Source organism: Selaginella moellendorffii, unplaced genomic scaffold (assembly GCF_000143415.4).
Source record: "Selaginella moellendorffii unplaced genomic scaffold, v1.0 SELMOscaffold_62, whole genome shotgun sequence".
Taxonomy (NCBI): Eukaryota; Viridiplantae; Streptophyta; class Lycopodiopsida; order Selaginellales; family Selaginellaceae; genus Selaginella; species Selaginella moellendorffii.
Window position 1 is genome coordinate 634,766 of NW_003314323.1, and position 16,137 is coordinate 650,902.

Below are 16,137 nucleotides of genomic sequence, written 5' to 3' on the forward strand. Positions count from 1 at the left end.
TAAAATGTTCTAGGGCTTAGTGATCGTCAGGGTGTTGAGCGCAGGGATGAGGCACGGATCTCGGCGTCGGCGCTGGCATTTTGGGATACTGCATTCTAGTAGCAGCGAACACTCTTGATTCGGGCAAATGCAGGGAGCTGCGTCGGCTGCGCCACAGGCGGAGGCGATCCTGGCATGGCTGCAAGAGGAGATCGGCTACAGATCAGCTGGGGATCACGCATTGCCGTCGCCCGAGGCGCTGCCGCTGAAATATGCTGCCCGTGTGGAAGTTTTTGGTGGAGAGGGTGAAATCCGACAAGACGGTGGAGACTGCGGCGGAACATCGTCGTCCATGGCGGGAGCAGTGGCGCCGCGGAGGAGAGTGGCGATGGGAAAGCCAGGGAGGAGGGCGGCGCCGCTGCCACCACCAAGGCCGGGAAGAAGAGAGGCGATGGGAAATTCAAGGGGAGGGGCGAGAAGACCCCCGCTGCCAAGGAGGAGAAAGAACGCGAGAGCAAGGCTCTGGAGGGCGATGATTCGAAGGAGCGAGCTCTCGCGGAGAGGGGTTCGGCGGAGAAGGAGGTGGAGAGATTGAAAGGTGTGATGACAAGGACGTGAAGAGCAGGATGCTGGATCTCTCTCGCGAGGAGGGCGAGCGCCAGCGAGTTCTGGATGACAAGTTTAATTCGAGGTAAGAAATATAGATCTCTCGAAGTTCTTGAGAACTATAGATCTTTCAAAGTTCTTACTTTTCTCTCTCTCTCTCTCTCTTGGAAGCCAGACACAAACAAGTCCAGCTTGAGTCTTTCGATCAGCGGTGCGAGCAGACTGTGCGGATCTTTGCCGAGTACCGGCGAAGATTGGCAAGGTATGTCGACCGTGCTCGAGAGGCACAAAGAGGGAAGCTTGCGGAGTCCAAGAAAGAGCAAGACACAGTGTATGCAACGTCGATCAAAGGTGACGATCAGATCCTCATAGAGACTGCGCAGGAAAGGAGTATAAGAAAGGCATGCGAGCTGCTATCGTCACAGCTTACTGAGAAGATCACGCTCTCGTTTCCCTCGTACGAAGGACGAGAGAGCCAAGGTGACGCTCAGGCCACCGAGGTTGCAAAGCTCGGGTTTGAGGAGTGGCTGAGGATATTCTCTCGCGAATCTGCCACAAATCATCCACTATTTCGTTATTTGTACCACAAACACCAAGTTAGAATCCTACACTTCATGCAGATTAGCAGCACTCACAAACCTTAGCTTCTCTGCGTCCGGTCGGATGTCGATCCTCTCCGTTTCTTTGGTGATCAAAGGAACGACTCGAGCAGTATAAGTCGCCATCGCCCGCAAGAGCTGCGTTGGATTCTTCAAGAGGCTCAATGCAGCCTCCCGAGAGACAGGTATGGCGGAATGCAAGTTGCTTTTATCTTTCTTCTAGTCATGAAAGTGTCGTTTGCGTTGCAGAAAGCTCATGTTCAGCAGTTTATGGCAACGGAAGAAGCTCTGAACGAAGCTGTGGGAATCAGCTCTATGCTGGGCCCTGAAGCGATAGCGGCAGCGGAGAGAAATGCCGATATGGTTGCTGCCAGAGCTGGTGCAGGCGACCCTTCAGCGATGGCGTCAATCTGCCGGATAGCTGCAGCATCACAATACTCGCAAGGTATGTAAATTTGTTTCATCCGTCAAACAAGTTTTCTTCTTTTTTTGTTTTCGTATTGTAGGAGCTGAAGCACAAGATGCTGGCATGATAGCCATTGTGGAAGCGCTGAGGTTCTGTCTCAAGCCTTGCTCTTCTCCGGCGAGCCTTCTGGAAAACCTGGCGCGCTCCATCAACTTGGTTCAGACGCTGAGAGACCTCGTTGGCAGTGGACGAGCTCTTTTGACAGCAGCAAACATCTCCAGACCCGACTACGAAAAGTAAGAAAAACAAAAGAACAGAACCGTTTTCCATGTCTCACTCCTTTGGATGCTTTGCTCCAGGACTGCGAATGCGTGCGCTGAGACAACCAGAGAACAGGAGCTGGTTGCTCTCGAGGAGTGGCTACCGAGTCTCAAGCACGCGGTCCTCGAAGCGGACAAGTGCCTGGAAGATTGCCATCGAGTTCGCGGCTTGGTAAACTTACGCCTCGTTTCATCATCTGGATTTGACACGAATTTTACTTCTTCTCGCGCAGGTGAACGAGTTGTGGGAGCAGCCAGCCGCAACCGCGGTGGCTTGGATCACGGTCGATGGCCAAAACGCTGCTGCCTGGTTTCGCTCACGAGCTCCAAAACGAGAAGCAGCTGCTGTGCCGTACAATCCGATGAAAGTACAGTACAGTTGCCACGTAAGCATTAAAAACCGTTATTGCGGAATATTCGCCAATTTGGCGCACCAAAATTAGGGCTAGGACTCCTTAGGGTTCTTGGAAAAGCTCCAAGTTCGTCACAATGTCCCGTTGTGCGTGTCGCCACAGCGGGCTGCATCGGGTATCCCGTGAACTATGATCCGGGGGATCACGTCATGCCGCCGCCGCCGCCGCCGCAACATGTATGGGCATTTTCTTCGATTTCGATTCGGTCCTGCTCGATGTCCGGTGTCGTCGCGTTCTGGTCTTGATTTTCCTGGAGCACAGGGATAGATCCAAGGATGAGAATGGTGAGGGGTTTTATTTCCTGTGTAGGCCAAAGAAATCCATGACTTTGTGGATATTGAGTCCACTGCCGATCACTTGAGAAGCGTCTTATAAAATGGAGGAGCACGCCTGTTAGCAGGGTGAATCCAAGGTTTACCCGGGAGGTGTCACACATGAAGCTGGATAACATCTGTACCGTGGAAACTCGCGTTCACGACCCAAAGCTCCGGGCTCTCAGTGCTGGTATCTGAGTGGTGCCAAGGCCGAGGATGTGCCGAGGATGTTCCGGGTAAGCTTTTGTTCTCTTTTCCTTTGAAGTTTGTTTGTTTACTCGTTTCTTCTTTTCAGCTCTCCGTCGCGCCCTGCCCTGGCAATCCGGCCATGGAGCTCTCTTCCATCCTCGAGCGATCTAGCGGCCGCGAATTTCTTGGGGGCGATGCTGCGACCTTGCGATCGGCCTCACTGGATGTGATCTCGATGCGTTTGAGCACCGGGATCATGAAAAGAAATGGCCATACATCCAAAGGCCTTGTACTTCATATTCTCACTTCCGAAGAAAAAGGCTACTTTGGTTTCAATTGACGAGACAGTGATGACAGGGACTTCAAAAGAACCAGCTCAACAATACGCTGACCAGATGCTGCACTACGAGCTGGAAAATGATGTCGGAAAAGATGCTGTAGAAGTTAGAACCGAGTCTGCTTGTAAGGAATTGTACAGTGGCGATGACAGGAGTACTCCTCAAGTGCTGAATAGTCAAGTGGACGATTGGACCGAAACAACTACAATCGTCGGTGAGAAGGCTTGGATCCGTGCTTTCTAAGTTAACTCTTGAAACATTTAATCCAGGTGAAACATTCGGGAGCTTGTTTCCTAAAGAAGAAAGAAGTCACGAAGGTTTGCCACTTTAACATGCTTGCTTTCTTTCTCACTCGCATTACAGGAGGAACTTTTAGACGACTATAAACAAGGTTAAAATTGACTGGAGTGCTCTACGGAGTATGAAGTCAAGGCAAGTTTTGTTTGTATGCCAATATTTCTTCTATTTGGTCTCCTAAATTCTTCTATGCTTGTTGATTGCAGATAGTTGAAATGAAAATGATGATGCTAAACATGAAATCTCAGTATCGGCAGCAGATGACCCGGAAAAGGCCATATCAATGTGAAACTTCTACAGCTGCCAACGATGAAAGAGTTTTCCTTGGTTACAAGCAACCAAGCGAAACAAAACGTTGATTTTCTGAAGAAGCAAATGCAAAAGCTTAAGCAGGATAAAGAAAATTTGAGCAGGGAGCTCTTTTCTATGAAAAAGAAGCAGAGGTACGTGTGTCATCATACCAAGCCCGCTTCTCGAACTAAATTTCTTGCCAGGCAATCTGAGAAGCAGAAGAAAAGCCTTGATGACGCATTGGATAAAGTCTCAGGTCAGCAGACTGCAATTCCAGGAACTAAAACAGTATAATGTTCCAAATACCGGTGCTAAACTATTGGGCTTAGTTTAATGATTTCAAAGAACTGGTAAGATTAGACGAAGAGATATTATCCAAGAAATTGTAAGTTATAAGTTTTTCTTTTCGAATTTGTTAATTTCACCTCTTTTTTTTCAATTTTCCCAATTTATCTCATCTATCCGACTTGGCTTTAATTAACTTCCTTTTGCTAAGGTTTTTGTTTATTATATTAACTTCTACTTGGTTTTACTTGGATTGAGCTATTCATTACATAAGTAATAAGCTATTCATTCATAAATTCATAAATTCTTTCTCAATCCCTTTTCCCAAGTTTAATTGGACTTAAAGTTTGGTTACATTCCTTGCAAGCATAAATAACTAAGAACATGAAACATCCAAATTCTTAACATCCCTAAGTACAATAAAATTTAATCATAAAACCCTTTAAATCCCAAGCCTTAAGTGTATCTATTGTTTTGGGACTTTGGGGGGAAATACTATAGCCTAATGGCTTAGTATAAAGACCTCTATTCCCCCATTTCTATCCTAAAAAGAAGGCCCAAGCCTTTATGAAGGAGTGAGATTATATGGTATTTTAGTGGGGCATTACTTCACATGAATTGGGACTTTCTCTTGAGCATTTCCTTAGGTGACTTTTTTAGCATTATTTGATTTTGTGCTCACTCCCACCCAATGCCATTAACTCCTAGTCTCAACTTCAATTCGATTTAAAAGCACCATTAGAAAGTTCCTTTAAGATTGAATCCCTACTATATTTTTGGAATCCCTTGTAGCCCCCTTTGGGAAATGATTACTTTGGGCTTTCACCCTATGACCTGAATTAGTATTCAGACTCAGTCTCAAATTTTATTTCAAACTTAGTCTCATTTGATGAATTCTTGTGAGACACAAAATCCCTAGGCCCCAAAGTGGAGCCGAAAGGGTGCCACGTGGTAGTGGCCGAAGCGAAAGCCAAACGAGCGTAACACGTTTAGACCAAAAGCTCCGACATGAAAAATCGAAAGCGGGAGTGAAATTCTTAACAAAGTGTTCGAGGAACGAGCATGAAACAAGCAATAAGCGAGGCTCCAAAAAAGGACCCAAAAGGACCAACACATGACACATGGAAGCGTCCAAGATGGACCCGAGATGGATCCAAGTTGGAGTCTAAGGTGGAGTCCAAGATGGAGTTCGAGATGGAGTCCGAGGTGGAGTCCGAGATAGACCCGAGATGGACCCGAGTTGGAGTCTAAAGTGGAGTCCGAGGTGGACCCGAAATGGAGTCCGAGTTGGAGTCCGAGGTGGAGTCCAAGATGGACCCGAGATGGAGTCCGAGATGGACCCAAGATGGAGTTCAAGATGGAGTCCGAGTTGGAGTCCGAGGTGGAATCCGAAATGGACCCGAGATGGACCCAAGTTGGAGTCCAAGGTGGAGTCCGAGGTGGACCCGAGATGGAGTCCGAGATGGGACCGAGACCGAGACCGAGACTGGGACCAAGATCGGGACTGAGACCGAGACCGAGACTGAGACCAAGACTGAGACCAAGGCTGAGGCCAAGACCGAGCCCAAGCCCGAGTCCAAGTCCGAGTCCGAGTCCAAATCCAAGTTCGAGTCCGAGTCCGAGAAAGTGAAAGCCCAAAGCGTGCGTCTCCCAGACCCTGGGGGGTTTGGTGAGCTCCAAAAGTATAGTGGGGGGAGGACTGCAATGGAGCCAGTTTGGCCAGGAAAGGCCAGTTTGGCCCAGGAAAGCTGTACCCAGTGTTGGGTGATGAGTTGCCCATTGGAAAGTCCAAGACTAGAGTGAACACAGACCGACAAGCAGGGTAGCTTGGTGAAGTGTTCAAGAGCCGGCTCTAGTTCCCCCGGGAGATCGACTGGCTGATGCTTTTAGTCCAAGTGTGGGTGGCACTACTTACTTGGATACCTGGTGTGGCTCAACGGAACCTCGCTCTAATCCCACGGCTAAAGCACCCAAAGGCAGAAGGTGGGGAGAGTACCCACGAGGCTCGCATAAGGCCACGGTGTTCCGAAATGTCGTCCCAAAGGCCTAGACTGTGGAAAGGAAGAGGAGTAGTCCTCTAGAGTAGAGACCAAAAATACAGCTGTGTGGTGAGGAAGTCCCAGAGGACCGTGGGACTTAGTGGTCGGGCTTGTGGGCCTCGATCTAGTGGCAGTGTTGGCAAACACGGCCATAGGTAGAAAGGGACTTGGTGGGGACTGGAAAAGGGATATTGGGGAAGGCTATTCCTCATGTGTAAAGCTCCTATGTTTGGACTTCCCGGGAGATCACCCAGCCCAGTACTATTCAAACCCAAGGACACTTAACCCCAAATATCCCAAGACCCTTAACCGATTGGAAAAAGGGGTGCACTCTTGTTCATGGGCCCTTTCCCTCTATATTTGAACCCCTATGGATCGTTTCTCAAGTCATTCCCTTTAGTTGCTTACATCATGTTTGTGGGCATCTTAAGGATGATAAGGAGTGGATTTGGGATGATCACTCATGGATGGATAGCTCAGTCTTTGAGAGATGGGACTGTGATGTAGATGGTGCCAGACCACCAATGTGACTAAGGTGAATGGGCATGGCCTTAGTGTAACAGGTTGATATGTCGGTGGTACCTTGGGGTGTCGATCATGGGATTAGACACGTGGAGCACTTAGACCAAGTGCAATGGTTGAGTGGCATGGATGCCATTCTTGGGGTTAGTAAGTCCCTAAGTCTAAAATAGGATTTATGGAGGTTATGAGTGAGACTCCTCCAAATGGTTGGAAGTGTGGTTGAGTGACTAAAGTAGAATGGAATTTACAATTCTTTATCGTTTTAGTTATGATTTCATGGATCCTTTAACCTGTAACACATAAAGGAGTTGATTCTTTATAACTCCACCACCTATAAAAGAAATTTGATTGAATGTCTTTATTTAATTTTACTACATATTAAGCATTTCTTTGAGGACATCTCCCCACTCCCTAGCTAAGAGTTCATGATAACAAGATATAGGTGTTCCTATACCCCTTATCTCATCTTCCCTAGTAAAGGGTTGGGACTTGAACCCAACCTTTGTTGAATACATTTACGGATTTGATATCCCCTTAGGGAGTTGGGTGTAACTCCTTATGTCTCATTAACCTATGCTAATTAGCTTTGGCAGGTCTTTAGGTCCTAATATATAACATTACTCAATTTCACAAATAAATACTTTAATTAAACTTTACATAAGTACATAAAGTTTTACTTATTCCTTCACTAGATCTCAAGTGTTGGCTACATTCTCTTTCGGTTCCCATGTTGCTTTGTAGAGTTGAACTCTTTTCCACTTTACATGAAATTCTTTCACCTCACGTATTTATTGTTAATGTAAGCAATTAAAAAAAACAGCTTAAAAGACAATTTATAAGGGTTCAAATATAGAAAGAAAAAGCTTATGAATAAAAGTGCACCTTTTTTTCTAATTGATTAAAAGTCTTCAGATATTTAGGGTTAAGTGTCTTTGGGTTTAAATTGTGATATCATGGGAAGTCTAAATTCAAGAGTTTACAATTAGCCCTTGTATGCATTAAGGATAGCTTTATCCTTATGTTCCTTCTCTTTTTGGATAACTTAATCTTTGCAAAGTGGGTCCTCAAAATACTATTGACATATTAAACATTATTATGACACTCTTCTAAAGCTACATTTTTTAGTTCCTTTTGTGAAACATACACTCTCACTTGCTTATAATAAATGAGTCTACAGTTCACATAACATATTTTCTCTTTCTTAAATGACTCACTTTTCTAATGAGCATCCTATGCCTCTTGATTCCTTAACAACATGCTAGACCATCATCCTCATACATTATCTATATATCATTTCCAAAAGTTGCTATTACATTGGATATCATTAACTTTTAAGTTTATTTTTCAACTTAAAACATTTACCATGATATTATTCTTCCTAAGTTTATAAAAAATCTCACAATTAAACTTAGCCAAAATAATAGCCCATTAACCTTGTTTTCCCGTTTACTGCTCCAAAACTTGTTCCTAACACAATTACATCCATCAATGCTAGCTAGAAAACTCCTCATGAAGCAAAGTACCTTGAAGCTTGCCACCAGGAGAGTGGGGTTCAACTGGACATAGCTCTCAGCAATGCTCTCATCAACATGTTTGGCAGTAGCAACCAGGCTTGTGAAGCTTGGAAAGTTTTTGATGCAACTCATAACAAGAACATTGTCTCCTGGAACGCAATGCTGTCAGCTCACTCTCAGAATGGACACTTCGAAGAGACAATCGCACAGATGGCCTTGACGAAGATGGTGAAGCCCAATAAGCTTACATTCGCATGTGCAAACCTCAAGAACCTCCGGGAAGGAAAGCTAGCACACGCAGCAGCAGTGGAAGCTGGCCTGGAGTTCGCAGTGCCCGTCGCTGCTACGCTCATCCAGATGTACTCCAAGTGCCACTGCCTCGAAGAAGCCAGGGACATTTTCAGCCAGAGTCCATCCTCGGACGTGGTAGCATGGACTGTTATGATCTCGGCCTATGCTCAGAACTGTCGACCCCAGGAAGCCATTGCTCTTTTCCGCATGACAGTGCCACCAGATAGTGTGGCCTTCGCCACTGTGGGAGTTCCGAGAACTTGGAGGCCGGGAGAGCGATCCGATCTAAGATCGTGGAGCTCAGGCTGGACGCTGAGAGGGTGGTGGCCAACGCAGTGCTGGACCTCTATGGCAAGTGTGCCGAGATTGTCGAGACAGTGGAGATCTTCGGCAGGATGAGGCAGCCAGACAGAGTTTCGTGGAACACTATGGTGGCGGTGTATGCCCGAGCCAGGCATACCGCCGGGAGCTTGTGGTGCTTCCGGGCGATGCAGCTGGAGGGTGTTTGTCGGAGTGAGGTGAGCTTGGTGAGCGTGCTCTTGGCGTACAGTCACGCAGGGGCTGCCAGTGCTTCGCCTCCATCGTGAGTGACTATAAGATGGTTCCATCACGCGAGCGGCAGGGGTGTGTGGTGGATCTCCTGCCCCGAGCGGGGTCGTGGATTTCGGAGGATTTGATCCGGGCGGTGGCTCCATCCACACCGAGCTCCGAGCTGTGGAAGGCGGTGTTGAGCGCTTGCAGGATCCACTTGGACGTGGAGCTGGGCGAGTGCGCGGCTGCTTGCGTTCTCGAGATGGGTCCTGGTAGTGACTCGGCTCATCATTTTGTCCAACATCTATGGATCATCGAGTGTGATCTTCGAAATTCATGCATAGAAACTTCTCATAGAAACTTCTCCTTGAGGACTTTTCTATGTTGACATTGAGTCTGAAATGATTCTAGGCTTGTGAAGAAACCATGCGGTGGCAAAGGAGGACATGGTCTTGGTTCCTGCGACGCCTTCCTTGGTATGACTTCGCAATGGCGGTCTCGAAGGTTTAGCCGAGAATCCCGAGCGGCTTCTTTTCTGGTGATGCATCCACGGAAGACTTCGGGCCGAGTGGATAAGCACGAAAAATTGTAAAGAAGTCTGAACAGAAAGGTGGCGTGCCAGCGACCTGAAAAATGGTCGCGTTTTTCTGACAAGTCAGTCGATTCTGTGGCGAGTTTGGTGGGAAGACCATGTCATTGCGACTTCAAATATGGGACCCCAGGAAGTAACTCGGATGCTCCGGATCATCTCAGCACTCAGTGGTATAAATTCGCAAGCTTTTCTCGAGATCGATCGCCAATTTAGAGGTTTGCTTTGCTCTTACTTTGCTCTACGATGAGGCGATTTGGAATGATGTTCCTGGTGCTCTTGGCGCTGGCAGCGGTGGCCACGGAGGTGGAGGCGCAGCAGCAGTGCTTCCGCGAGCGTGCATGCCGGCCGGGAGGATTGAGCTGCGATTCCTACTGCAAGTCTTGCCATTTCTTCCAAGCGGGCCAGCGATGCGTCAAGTGCAAGGGCGGGAGCTGCACCCTGTTTGGAAGATGCATCTGTGATGCACCGTGCAGATTCTCAAACTGCCCAACGTATTCAGGCTAGAAAACAGCCTGACTCTGACTCTGTTGCTTGCTTCTCCGAAGGTGTGTTCTATCTTCATGAAATAAAAGATGTGTTCGGTGTCAGCTTAAGTTAATAAAAAAGAGGGACAAAATTACTCGCTTTAAGGAAGGGTAAAGTTTAACATATAAAGCAAAACCCTGTTAGGTATTTGCTTTCATAGTAGATGGCACAGTTGAAATCCACGGACGTCCTGTTGGAGATCAAGCGGAAGGATGTGAAACCCAGTTTACTTATCCGGGTAAGCAGAGAAAGGAGCTGGCTGACTTTGCTTTTGCTGCCAGTTTATGCAAGCTTTCGGGGTCCTCGGTAGGCTAACTAGAGATTCATTTCTGTTTTATTCACGGGTGCTTTGGAGCAGTTGTCGAGTCTTGCTATCCCTTATCATAAGATGCTGCTATGAGCTTGACAACAAGTCGTTTCCTACTCTGGAGCCCAGTGCCGCTCTTTGCTTTGATTCACGCTCCAAGGGCGAAGTCCTGGAGCTGCTCATCGGGTTTGGCGAGCAGCTAGAACGTTTTGCGCATCTGGTAACTCCTTTTTTTCGCTCATTTTGTATGCAACACCCAACTGTGGTGTTCACTGGGTTTATGGAAGGCCTAAATGCTCATGCTGTTGGTAAGCTAACAAGCACCAGTTATGATTTTCACATCCTAGGTGAGCCGCCCTTCTTTCGAACTGCAGCTCGGAAACCTTGATCAGGTTGCGAACCACTGTTGGTCCATGCAGCACGACCGGTAGTCGTAACTCTTTCCGTCCATGCTGGATCTGCAGTGTCTCTTGATGACGTGCCAGATGATTGCTCTGCACTTGTCTATTGTGGAAGAGCTTTCCTTGGTGAGGCCGGATCATTCATTCGTGCTTTCCGTAACCGTCTTGTTTCTAGTGTCTATGGATGCTAAGGACGGACCAACACTATCCGGCATGGGTTTGCAGGAGGTGTTTAAAATGGCAGGGGCGCTCATGGCCACCGGCGCGACTCGGCTGATCCGCGGGGCATTTGACATTATCGAGTTGGCAATAAATCGTGACTGCCTTGTTTATACAAGTCAGTGCTATGGTTCTACGTTCAAGCTCGTTAAGGTGAGTTATATGTATTTGCAACTAAGTTAATCGTGCTTAGTAGCGAAGCCATCAAGGTGGCGCACTTGCTTATTACCGATTTTGCAATCTGCAAAAAGGTAACCTTGTCTTTGTGGTAATGCTCAAGCTCACGATTGATTTGGCAGTTCTTTCTCATGCTAACAATACCCAAGGGCATTGACAAGTGGCCGGTGGGAAAAGGAAGGCCAGGAGAAGACGTTCGCTGTTTGCTTTCGCCCTCTATCCGGGCTCTGATGAAACCAGCCAGCAGTTCCTCCAGGTTTGCTCTAATCGGGGAGTCGACCAACAGTTGCAACGTTGAAAGACTGAGCTCATATTTTGCGTGCTACAAGGTGGCGAGTACTGTGTACCTGTCCTCATGTTTAAAGATGATGTCCCTGCGAGACTCACTCGGTTGCAGGCGAAACGAATTACACTGGGCTTTTTGGTGCAGAGGAGCAGATTCGAAGAGTTAAACCTGCAATCTATGGAGGTCAAAGTTGATCGTGGTGCTTCTATAACGCGTAGAAGTGCGGTTCCCTACCTCGAGCATGCTCTACTGGCGACGAAGGACACCAAGTTTAGGCCTTTCTAAAACGCATGTAAGAAACTGTACGGTAGATAAACTGTACGAAGGCCAAGTTTCTATAGAACCCTAAAAACATACGGTAGATTTTAAACTCCATGAGTTGTACGGGTATGGGTCTAGGGCTTAGTGACCGTCCTTGGGTGATCAAGGTGTTGAGCGCAGGGATGAGGCCCGGATCTCGCCGTCGGCGCTGGCATTTTGGGATACTGCATTCTAGTAGCAGCGAACAGTGTTGATTCGGGCAAATGCAGGGAGCTGCGTCGGCTGCGCCACAGGCGGAGGCGATCCTGGCATGGCTGCAAGAGGAGATCGGCTACAGATCGGCTGGGGATCACGCATTGCCGTCGCCCGAGGCGCTGCGGCGGCTGTGCCGCGGAAATATGCTGCCCGTGTGGAAGTTCTTGGTGGAGAGGGTGAAATCCGACAAGACGGTGGAGACTGTGCGGCGGAACATCCTCGTCCATGGCGGGAGCAGTGGCGCCGCGGAAGAGAGTGGCGATGGGAAAGCCAGGGAGGAGGGCGGCGCCGCTGCCACCACCAAGGCCGGGAAGAAGAGAGGCGATGGGAAATTCAAGGGGAGGGGAGAGAAGACCCCCGCTGCCGCTGCCAAGGAGGAGAAAGAACGCGAGAGCAAGGCTCTGGAGGGCGATGATTCGAAGGAGCGAGCTCTCGCGGAGAGGGATTCCGCGGAGAAGGAGGTGGAGAGATTGAAAGGTGTGATGGCGCGGCTGCAAAAGGACGTGAAGAGCAGGATGCTGGATCTCTCTCGCGAGGAGGGCGAGCGCCAGCGAGTTCTGGATGACAAGTTTAATTCGAGGTAAGAACTATAGATCTCTCGAAGTTCTTTAGAACTAAGTTCTTACCTTTTTTTCTTCTTTTTTCTTTCTTGGAAACCAGGCACAAACAAGTCCAGCTTGAATCGTTCGATCAGCGATGCGAGCAGACTGTGCGGATCTTTGCCGAGTACCGGCGAAGATTGGCAAGGTATGTCGACCGTGCTCGAGAGGCACAAAGAGGGAAGCTTGCGGAGTCCAAGAAAGAGCAAGACACAGTGTATGCAACGTCGATCAAAGGTGACGATCAGATCCTCATAGAGACTGCGCAGGAAAGGAGTATAAGAAAGGCATGCGAGCTGCTATCGGCACAGCTTACTGAGAAGATCACGCTCTCGTTTCCCTCGTACGAAGGACGAGAGAGCCAAGGTGACGCTCAGGCCACCGAGGTTGCAAAGCTCGGGTTTGAGGATGGAGAAGGCGTGGCTGAGGATATCAGGGAGGCTGCATTGAGCCTCTTGAAGAATCCAACGCAGCTCTTGCGGGCGATGGCGACTTATACTGCTCGAGTCGTTGCTTTGATCACCAAAGAAACGGAGAGGATCGACATCCGAGCGGACGCGGAGAAGCTAAGGTTTGTGAGTGCTGCTAATCTGCATGAGGTGTAGGATTCTAACTTGGTGTTTGTACCAGGTACAAGTACGAGAACAACGAAATAGTGGACGATTTGTCCACTGAGCCAGAAGATTCACCACTGGGCAAGAAGCTTAGCGGTAAAATTGGATTGGAGATGTCTAATAGGAGAACGAATTGGCAGATTCGCGAGAGACAGGTATAATGCAAGTTGTTTTTATCTTTCTTCTAGTCATGAAAGTGTCTTTTGCGTTGCAGAAAGCTCATGTTCAGCAGTTTATGGCAACGGAAGAAGCTCTGAACGAAGCTGCGGAGGCCAAAGCTGCAAGCGACAAGTTAATCAAGTCGCTCAGTGGTGGAACGGAGCTCGACTACGTCCAGAACGAGGGAGGGCTTCGCCAACTGGAGGTAACTAATCTTCTATTTCGTGCGTCGAGCTAGGCCGTTTGTTACTTAGTGCGAGGTGTGGGCCAAGGAGCGGCAGTTAGCTGGTGTCAAGGCAAGCGTAGCGACACTCATGTCGGAGGTTCAACGTTTGAAAAAGCTATGCGAAGAAAGAAAACAAGCGGAGGATTCCCTGAGGCAGAAGTGGAAAAGAATCGAGGAGTTCGACGCCCGCCGCAGGGAGCTGGAATCTGTTTACACGGCGTTGATCCGAGCTAATATGGTAAGCAGCAGCTTAGCATTTCATAGGCAAGTTTGGCAGTCTGGAAAAAATCTCACGAATAATTTGTAGGCAGCTGCTGCTGCGTGGGAGCAACATCCAGCCGTAGCATTCGAGCATTCTGCCAACACAATACTTCCTGTCTGTAATATGGTACAAGAGAAGACCGTGGGTGCTCAGGACCTCTTAGAAAGAGAAGCCACCATTTTTCAGAGAAGCCCGGACAACCGGCTGTATATGCTGCCTGTCACACCTCAGGTGTGTGAATTGGAACTTTTTCTTTCTCTGCTCATGGCTGGTTTGTTTTTTAAAAAACTACAGGCACTCGTTGAAGCCATGGGAATCAGCTCTATGCTAGGCCCTGAAGCGATAGCGGCAGCGGAGAGAAATGCCGACATGGTTGCTGCCAGAGCTGGTGCAGGCGACCCTTCAGCGATGGCGTCAATCTGCCGGATAGCTGCAGCATCACAATACTCGCAAGGTATGTAAATTTGTTTCATCTGTCAAACAAGTTTTCTTTTTCTTTTTTTTCCGTATTGTAGGAGCTGAAGCACAAGATGCTGGCATGATAGCCATTGTGGAAGCGCTGAGGTTCTGTCTCAAGCCTTGCTCTTCTCCGGCGAGCCTTCTGGAAAACCTGGCGCGCTCCATCAACTTGGTTCAGACGCTGAGAGACCTCGTTGGCAGCGGACGAGCTCTTTTGACAGCAGCAAACATCTCCAGACCCGACTACGAAAAGTAAAGAACAAAAACACCATTTCCAATTCTCACTCCTTTGGATGCTTTGCTCCAGAACTGCGAATGCGTGTGCTGTGACAACCAAAGAGCAGGAGCTCATTGCTCTCGAGGAATGGCTACCGAGTCTCAAACACGCGGTCCTCGAAGCGCACAAGTGCCTGGAAGATTGCCATCGAGTTCGCGGCTTGGTAAACTTACGCCTCGTTTCATCATCTGGATTTGACACGAGATTTACTTCTTCTCGCGCAGGTGAACGAGTGGTGGGAGCAGCCAGCCGCAACCGCGGTGGATTGGATCACGGTCGATGGCCAAAACGCTGCTGCCTGGCTCGCTCACGTCAAGCAGCTCCAAAACGCCTTTTATGAAAAGCAGCTGCTGTGACGAGATTTTGATGGGAAGAAGCGCTCTTCCTTCTGTAAAGCGTCTAAGCTCAATTTTTTTTTCAAAAGTAGTGGAAGTATACAATTTACCGTTGCCACGTAAGCATTAAAAACCGTTGCGACCTTATTGGGGAATATTCGCCAATTTGGCGCCTCAAAATTAGGGCTAGGACTCTTTAGGGTTCTTGGAGCTCGGCGATTTGATCGCACGCCGTGTTCGTCACAATGCATCCCGCTGTGCGTGTCGCCACAGCGGGCCGCATCGGCTATCCCGTGAACTATGATCCGGGGGATCACGTCATGCCGCCGCCGCCGCAACATGTATGGGCATTTTCTTCGATTTCCGGTTTCTTCGATTCGGTCCTGCTCGATGTCCGGCGTCGTCGCGTTCTGGTCTTGATTTTCCTGGAGCACCGGGATAGATCCAAGGATGAGAATGGTGAGGGGTTTTATTTCCTGTGTAGGCCAAAGAAATCCATGACTTTGTGGATATTGAGTCCACTGCCGATCCACTTGAGAAGCGTCCTATAAAATGGAGGAGCGCGCCTGTTAGCAGGGTGAATCCAAAGTTTACCCGGGAGGTGTCACACATGAAGCTGGATAACATCTGTACCGTGGAAACTCGCGTTCACGACCCAAAGCTCCGGGCTCTCCAGTGCTGGTATCTTCCGAAACTTAAGAGACAGCCTCGTCCTTCTGGTGCCAAGGCCGAGGATGCGCCGAGGATGTTCCGGGTAAGCTTTTGTTTTCTCTTTTCTTTTTAAGTTTGTTTGTTTACTCGTTTCTTCTTTTCAGATCCAAAGGCCTAGCAGGTTTTTTGCGAGGCCGGAAATGTGGGGCGCCTGGAACATCAGCACCGAAGTTCCATCACCCAGAGAAAGAGAGCGTATGACACGAAGGACGTAAGACTTTTCTCCGAGAGGTTTTCGTGCTCACTAAGTTAAGTTGTGGAAACTTTTCTTGTTGCAGCTTAAGAGATGACAGAAAGAACACCCAGCGTTTCTTTCATAGAAACGAGGATTCTATCTCGGCACTAAGGAATATGTACAAACGAGGTGAGAAGCCTCGGAAGGAGGTTCATGCTGCCAAGGTTTATATAGAGTACGTTGTCCACTGGGATTTTTGTCAGGAATTCATGCGAGCTTGCGTGTTGTTTGCAGTCATTTGAAGAAGAGAAAGCAAGACATCGAAGCTGTGCTGAACCTGGACGCATTGACTCACGCTTTGAA

General features: G+C 48.4%; 2 protein-coding genes and 1 pseudogene across 2 annotated transcripts; all 3 read left to right on the top strand.

The window, feature by feature from the left end:
• Nucleotides 1-39: 39 nt before the first annotated feature.
• Nucleotides 40-3,162, top strand: LOC9644249 (annotated as a pseudogene).
• A 5,025-nt stretch (nt 3,163-8,187) lies between these two features.
• Nucleotides 8,188-8,802, top strand: LOC9644250 (pentatricopeptide repeat-containing protein At1g11290, chloroplastic). The gene has a single exon (XM_024689494.1). It carries the CDS (start codon nt 8,188-8,190, stop codon nt 8,800-8,802), a length of 615 nt encoding a protein of 204 aa, XP_024545262.1.
• A 3,029-nt stretch (nt 8,803-11,831) lies between these two features.
• Nucleotides 11,832-15,002, top strand: LOC9644251 (AUGMIN subunit 5). The gene is made up of 10 exons (XM_024689558.1): nt 11,832-12,537; nt 12,618-13,127; nt 13,187-13,325; nt 13,385-13,534; nt 13,584-13,793; nt 13,863-14,048; nt 14,112-14,271; nt 14,333-14,528; nt 14,584-14,716; nt 14,778-15,002. Exons 1-10 carry the CDS (start codon nt 11,966-11,968, stop codon nt 14,907-14,909), a joined length of 2,388 nt encoding a protein of 795 aa, XP_024545326.1. The 5' UTR covers nt 11,832-11,965; the 3' UTR covers nt 14,910-15,002.
• The last annotated feature ends 1,135 nt before the right edge of the window (nt 15,003-16,137 follow it).

Excerpts from the sequence above, each read along its gene's own strand:
- LOC9644250 (XM_024689494.1), top strand. The coding sequence starts at position 8,188 with ATGTTTGGCAGTAGCAACCAGGCTTGTGAAGCTTGGAAAGTTTTTGAT.
- LOC9644251 (XM_024689558.1), top strand. The coding sequence starts at position 11,966 with ATGCAGGGAGCTGCGTCGGCTGCGCCACAGGCGGAGGCGATCCTGGCA. Across the intron at positions 13,535-13,583 it reads GAGGGCTTCGCCAACTGGAG|TGCGAGGTGTGGGCCAAGGA; the intron begins GTAACTAATCTT and ends TTTGTTACTTAG. Across the intron at positions 13,794-13,862 it reads CGTTGATCCGAGCTAATATG|GCAGCTGCTGCTGCGTGGGA; the intron begins GTAAGCAGCAGC and ends AATAATTTGTAG.